Source organism: Etheostoma spectabile, chromosome 1, assembly GCF_008692095.1.
Source record: "Etheostoma spectabile isolate EspeVRDwgs_2016 chromosome 1, UIUC_Espe_1.0, whole genome shotgun sequence".
In the NCBI taxonomy this organism is placed as follows: Eukaryota; Metazoa; Chordata; class Actinopteri; order Perciformes; family Percidae; genus Etheostoma; species Etheostoma spectabile.
Window position 1 is genome coordinate 18,829,287 of NC_045733.1, and position 7,638 is coordinate 18,836,924.

Sequence of the window (7,638 nt, forward strand, 5' to 3'; positions counted from 1 at the left end):
TTCTCCACCTTTAAACATGACTGAGCCTCAGACATGGAAGATCACTGTGAGAGAAGGTGACTCAGCATGTTTAAGGATTAAGCATGGAATGACTACACAATAAAAACCTCAGACAAACACATTTCATTAAAACTTGTGTGTGACAAACACTGTATATGTCAAAATCTAAGCTCTGTAAAGCTGGTTGGTCTAGCAATTATCAAACTGAGTAACACTCAGATTTATATGTATATTTCTTAAATCATGCATGGAAATGTACATAAAAAAAAATTGTTTCATCGATAATCTGTTCAGAATCGACCTTCTGAATGGCCTCTGAATTGGAATCGAATCAGGAGGTGCCAAGAGATCCCCACCCCTAGTAACTGTGATGTATGTTGAGTGTATTATGTTGCATTGCACATCGATCTTCTACTCAAACCCAGAATGAAAAAGGCAGCAGGCTGCTTAGCTTTCATTAATTTAAAGATGTGTTGGTTAAGGACACAGAGACGGATCAAATAAGACTTTTTAAAGGGCTAACATGAGTAAAAGGTAATCTAGAAAGTGAAACAGCCAAACATTTGCTGGTTCCATTCTTAAATGTTGGCATTTGATCCTTTTCTTTGTCATACTACACGCTTGTAAACTGAATATCTCTGGGTTTGGACTGTTGGCTGGACAAATCAGTACTTTTTAAGATACTGCCTTGGGCTGTGGGAAATTTAACTGGAAATTTTTCATCTTCTTTTGGATACTCGGCAGGAAAAAAATCCATTTTAGAAGATACAAATATACGAGTTATTTATGCACACATTCTAGCTCTTTATAGACCAGAATGCAATGCAGCCACAACACGTTACTCACTAATTAACAGGGGCAACTTCACACAAGTAATGTACGCCAGTACATCATCATTCCTTTTTTCTACCTACACAAAAAAGCCACAACTAACACCAAGTTGAAGCTCATCCCTCTGCTTTCTATCTAAAGTAGAAGTCACTGAGACGAGTGGAAAGAAAGTGGGTACAACATAAAGACAAATTACAGCGCGTTACATCTGGAATGCATTTGGATTTGGGCCTTTTTTTGACATTACATCTGAAGACATGGGAGGAGAAGGATATGTAGCAAGGGCCGCAGGTCGGAGTCAAACCCGTGACTGCTGCGTCAAGGAGTAAATCTCTCTCTCTCTATACGATTTATATATATATATATTATCTATATAATATATATATATATATATCATATAATTAATATGAGGGCATCCGCTCAAAAACAAAAAAAAAAAAAAAAAAAAAAAAAAAAAAAAAAAAAAAAAAAAAAAAAAAAAAAAAAAAAAAAAACAAAAAAAAAAAAAAAAAAAAAAATACCAACTGTTCTATCCGGGCGCCCGGGTATCATTGTTTTAACATTTTGCTGGTGCATGCTTGTATGTATTGCATGAAAATCCCTCAAAACTAACTTTTAGGTTAATTGACACGTAGTTTATTAAATGTTTGTGTTACAGAACTGTCCAAAATCCTGATGATAGCGACGAAATCGCAGAACAGCAGAGCGTTTTTGTCAGCAGCTCAGTCCCTCGTCTCTTTCTCTCACCCCATGATGTCCCTCTGCTGTGTATTAAAGAGGGAACTCGTGAATGGCGAGATTGTCTCTTCAGTAAAGAGGAAGGCAGCTGCTGGTGTTGGCGAGAGCTTATGTGTGTGCTTGGGAGTGTGTATGTGTGTTAAGGGTAATCCTGTGGATCCTGATGACTTGTTCTTTATCCTTTTATGAGTATGCATGGCGGAGCTCCAGCAAAATAATTTGTCCCTTGAGTAGATTACTTAATGAGCACATCAAGTCTTTGTGTCATAATCTGACAAATTTCGTAATCTGCAGAGGGCTGTGGTCTGGTTTTAGATCCATGTAACAGTTGGTAGAAGACTGCTTTTATTGCAGTGTCATACCATATCATTCCTGCTAATGCTTTGCTGTCTATTTATTAGTTGTGTTATCAGTCGTTTCTGTGTCAGCTTAAATAAAAAAGGGACTTTTTTAGTTTTAGACCCATCCTAAATCTTCAGGGTATTGATCAATCTTTTGTCTTCTGCTTCACAGTGGTAATGTCTTGAATCGGTGGCCTCTCCAGTCCAGTAAAGGACGTGCCAGTGCCGGGCTGCTGCTGCTAATGGGAACTCCTGCTCTGCCATGAGTGCTCGCGATGGCGTTGGTGGCATGGGCACCCTGGGCCGGCGGCCGCGCTTCGAGAACTCAGAGTTTACCGTGCGCATCTACCCAGGCGCCCTGGCCGAGGGCACCATCTACTGCCCGATCAGTGCCCGCAAGACCACCACAGCCGCTGAAGCCATCGAACGCGTAATTGAACGCTTGCAGCTTGACCGCACCAGGTGTTATGTTCTGGCTGAGGTGAAGGAGTTTGGTGGGGAAGAATGGATTCTGAACCCCTGCGACTGTCCCGTGCAGAGGATGATGCTCTGGCCCCGGGTGGCACTAGAGCACCGCCCACTGTCTGGTGGTGAGGATTACCGCTTCCTCCTAAGGCAGAAGAACCTAGACGGCTCGATTCACTATGGCGGCAGCCTCCAGATGTGGCTGCAGGTCACAGAGGAGCGCAGGCGCATGGTGGAACGTGGATTGCTGCCACAGCCGGAGTCTCAGGGTGACCAGGCAGATCTATGCCGCCTCCCGGAGCTCAACGAGCGCTCGCTGCTGGACAACCTGCGCTCGCGCTTCCGCCAGGAAAAGATCTACACGTATGTCGGAAGCATCCTCATCGTCATTAACCCCTTTAAGTTCCTGCCTATCTACAACCCTAAGTATGTGAAGATGTATGATAATCATTCATTGGGGGATTTGGAGCCACATATTTACGCCGTGGCGGATGTGGCGTACCATGCCATGCTGCAGAAAGAGAGAAATCAGTGCATCGTTATATCTGGGGAGAGCGGCTCTGGGAAGACGCAGAGCACAAACTTTCTCATTCATCATCTGACCGCTCTCAGCCAGAAGGGTTTTGCCAGTGGAGTGGAGCAGATCATCTTGGGGGCCGGGCCAGTACTAGAGGTAAACCGAAACATGAGCATTCTGGGTTTCAATAGAAATGTTTTTGTTGTTTGCAAATGTGCTCTGGTGATAACAAAGCTGTGCGTTTGAGACAAGATACTTGGCCTCGACTCAGACCTAAGTTACAAAAATGACAACTCAAGATTTGACTTCTGCGAGACTTTGTTGATTTGAGACTTGACTCCAAAAAGACAAGCTGTGACTTAAAAAAGCAAAACAAATTGTCTCAACCCCTGTAAAATCCCAGATCAGTAAAAACTATGCACGTGAGGTATCTTATAACTATAAACGTGAAAATGAATGATGTCATCACCCTGTAGTGTTATGTCACCACCTGTGATGGGGTGATGGGATGATGCGATTATTGTCCCAGCCCTAAACGTAAAAGACTTCCACTTCACATAATGCAAAAACTGTTATATGCTGTACAGATTACAAAGCCAGTTGAGGTGAACTTGTGATATTGAGCTATACAAAATGGACTCTGGGGTTGTGACTTGATCTGGAGGGATGAAGTCAGGATAATTGATTTCTTTAGAAGACAAGCTTTATGTTGAAGTGTTAGTTGCTGTCCCTTATTAAAAAGCCCTTATTATATAAAGGAAACGTCTGCTCCCAACCTCAAAACCTAGATCCTGTCTCGGATGTCTTTCGTTTCAAGTTGGCAGATGCATGGAGATTCTTGAGGTGAGACTTGTCTGAAATGACTTGAGCCTCAACCTAGATTTCCGCCGAAAGGCATTTACACTGTTTTATTGGGTAAATTACTAAATAAGAAGAGAATAGAAAAAAACAATATGTAGATATTCAGGTAATTAAATACCAATATGTGTGGGCTGATGTTTTCCTGTATAAATGGATTGATTCCTGCCACCATACTTAACATGACTTGCTGTGAATGTGAGTTTCTGTGTGGATTTCATCTGTTACACAACACTGCTTAACTGCTTGTCTCTATGGCTGGCCCCGAGTTGTATCTGCCCCAATACAGATGTTTATTGCACTTTCAGTCCAGCTGTGTGGGGATAATGTAGCACACAGATGATCCCTCTATCTGCAAGCAGCCAGTGGCCTATCACTGGTTACAGTTGTAAAGTCTCGGTTTTGTGATTGCGACCATTTTTGTTCTTCACAGTGGAAAGATTGTCTCAAGGTAGACCTTGTAGAGGCCCAGCCAAAGGTTGTGAAGGAAACTGGTTGTTTTTATATCACCGAAGACATTCCACTCATATTCTTTTTCTACTTCAGGGACCTGTCGCTTTAGGGCATGCCAGTCAAGAGTCCTTAACACTTTCACAACCTCACATTGTTTTCTTATTTGTCTTCAACATCAACTGAATTCCTGATGGTTGGATAACACCCTTTAACTGTATGCACAATGCCACCAGTCAAGAAGGCAAATAATGGTTGCTTATTGTCAAGAGGGTTGTTGTATTTTATTATGAGGTTGGATCACTCCCTGTCACGTCACCCGACCACCTGTTGTTTGCATTTGATTGACAAAAAACAGGGCAGTGCTCACAGAAATGCATACGTCTTCTGGTATTTCTTTATCAAGGGTATAGTCAGCCATGATTGGACAACTGTGTTCATAATCTACCAGCCAAATGGGAACGCTATCTTGGCTTTATAGCCAATCTACTGGAGGTGATGTCTTAAATGGCTAATGTCTCAGCCCAAAAGCTTTTCAATGTATTTCACATCTCCCCTATGTAATACAATACAGATTATACCAGTGTTCCCAGCATTCAAGTTGAAATTGGCAGCTTAGAAGCCAAGTTCAAAGGTAACCAGCCAGACCACAATCTTTGCAACAAGTACCTATACGCAGCGTTTTATTGCCTTCACTTTAGCAAACACAGTTCTCAGGAATGCCATTGTGTGTGTGTCTCTGTGGTTAATGTGTAAGCATATTGGGTTAATCCTCAACTCAGCAACACGAGTGGGAAGTTTTGAGTGCAGAGGAGCAGCCTTTAATTGTTTGCACAGTAAGATTGCGTATCTGCCCGCTGGTGATTGATACTGAGGATGGAGCCGCGGTGCTACTGCAGAGAGGGATCGGGATGAGGAGGGGAGGAACGGCAGCCAACATGACCTCATAGGAATACTCCGTCTTCATTTCCTTGTAGCTCTTCATTCAGAAAAGTAGACAAGCAGCACAGGAGGGATGATACATGCCTCATCATAGGATTTTGTCAATGACATGAAGACCGTAAAATGTACTTACCTCTACTGGAGTTAATGTTCTCACATCTTAATGTGAAGAGCATTGAGTTTATCCTTGACTTCTGACATGCGCCAAGACAAGACAAGAGTAGTGCCTCAGTTGTCGTTTAGGGGGAACTCTGATTTCCCACATCAAAGTCTGTTCACAGGTGTTTGGGAGTACTAGTAGTATGTGAAAAAAATAGTTTAAAGCAATTTGCGGCTACAGAAAGAGCTGCGCAAAGTCCAATAAATGTAAATGTTTGAGGAGAATTCAGGCTTATTGTTTACCAGTGTACACACCTGGGTGCACACTGGTAAAAGTATGTGTATTATCAGTGACTTGGAGAGGTACAGTATATTACCTTTCCTTCCTATTTCCAGGCATTAATACCTAGACCAGTGGAAAGGACTGGTATCACCGACCAGGACAGCGTGGATCTATCACCCTCAGGTGAACCATCCTGTAGCAAAGAAGACAGATGTCTTCCTGCTGACTGTCCCTCGCAGGGAAAGCTCACTCTAAGGCCTAAAAAATATATAGATATATTTTTTTAACTCCTGATACAGGGTAGAACTTACAAGAGTTTTTTTTGGAAACCAGCCAACAGCTACAGTTACGTGTTGAGATCCTGACAAGCCCTGTCACTCAAGTGCTTCAATTAATGAAACTCGACTTGGTGAAAACATAAACCATGTTGTGCTGGTTGAATAAACACAGTGAGTTACGGTATTATGGTTGAGCATGGTAATTATTTATACTCAGGCAGTTAGAGATGTGACGAGCTTCAATTGTGGGTTAGAGTTTGAAGGGAAATAGACTCATTTTAGTGACCCTACCTTCAACACCTCTTTACTTCAGTTGACCCTGCAGAATGAAGACTAATGCGAGCATATGTGACGTGTATCAAATACTTTACCTGATGTCGGTTTAGTGCTTATCTGCTGTCTGTCATTCCTGAAGTTGTTTTCCTTCTTGCGTCAGGTATGATAGAAATTTTAAATGAAGCTTTAAATTCCTGTGACTACATACTTGCACACTGGAATTGAATGTTTGAAGTAGTTTTGGTAGTCTTTATCTTTTGTCTACATACCAACAAGGTACAGTAAATGGGATGTAGTAACTGTGGCCATGTTCACACTTGGCGTCTTTTTTTTAAACTGCCAGCCTCTGTTTTACATTATAATCCTATTGAGTAAATAGTTTTGTTTTTTTGACAGACGACCAGTGACTAGTGACTCGTTATTTTTTTATTTTCATTTTTATAAACTTGTTTTTTATCTACCTTAGACAGTCAGAGACATGTTAAGACAATGAAGAATCTGACTGGACCAAATCAATAACAATAATAAAATGAAAGAAAAAAAAAAAAGGATTTCTAAGGTCACGGTTCAGTTTGATACTCAATTTTTACATACATATTTTTTAAAGCACAGGTTGCTTTGCCATTTTTAGACTAGACATTTATATAATATCTGCCCTTTTTCGCAGTGTACCACACTCAAGGGTATAATCGCTAACAAAAACGAACAAAATAACAAAACTATAGGTGGGGAAAAAACATTGTAATGTCTGTTCACAAAACTAACTAAAATGATTGATTGAGTAAATGTCCTTAGTTTTTGTCCTCGTCAATGTCTTTCATAGAGCAAATAACGTTCTATCTTTACGAGTTGACATTTTCGACTATAGACCTGTTGGTTTTTATACAAATTATGCCAAAGACATTAATAGTTTCCGACTGGAAACCCAGAAATTGCCACATTCCACGTCAAATTAAACGCAACATAGTCCGTGCCCCTCACTCGGCCTCATGGCGGTACCGAAAGTCAGAAGAAAGCAGCAGAGTCCTATTTGATTATGACTGTGTCAGATAAAAGCAAGTGCCTTGCGGTGGAAGGCGGTAAAATTTGTGGACAGATTACTACAGGGAAACATTCCATGAATTTGAAAGTAGCCTACATTTGAGAAACGAACACATGGAGGCTAACCTAGCTTAACAAGGTAGTTTAACTATTCAACTATACGGTTTTGTCGGGATTAAGCTATAAGCAGAAGGAAAGTTTGTTAGCTGCTAGGTTAATGTGCAATGGTAAATATGACAGAATATGGTATACGCACATAGCAGAGCTTTGAAAGTCTATGGGAAAAGTCTTTTTGGGTCAGGGGGGTGCAGTTCCACACATGGCGCTGTTCCTGGGGGCTTGGGTGGCTGCTTGACAAGCCCACCGGACGTGATGTGGGGGCGTGGTTGCATCGACAATTCCATTTTTTTTATTTGAAATCCGAGATTGGCTCAGTTTTGCCCAAAATTGAAATCGTCACACCCTTAGTCAAAGCATAGGGAGTAATGATTCTCTCTCTCTCTCTCTCTCTCTCTCTCT

The 7,638-nt window shown here is 41.5% G+C and overlaps 1 protein-coding gene across 10 annotated transcripts in view; it reads left to right on the plus strand.

The window, feature by feature from the left end:
• myo9aa (myosin IXAa) overlaps positions 1–7,638 on the plus strand; it is a 122,126-nt gene that overhangs the window by 26,668 nt on the left and 87,820 nt on the right. For all 10 annotated transcript variants that reach the window (XM_032522615.1, XM_032522624.1, XM_032522644.1 and 7 more), the window contains exon 2: positions 2,083–3,048. In XM_032522615.1, coding sequence (XP_032378506.1) covers positions 2,173–3,048 — 876 coding nt within the window. In that variant the 5' untranslated portion in view covers positions 2,083–2,172. The remainder of the gene's footprint in view (positions 1–2,082; positions 3,049–7,638) is intronic.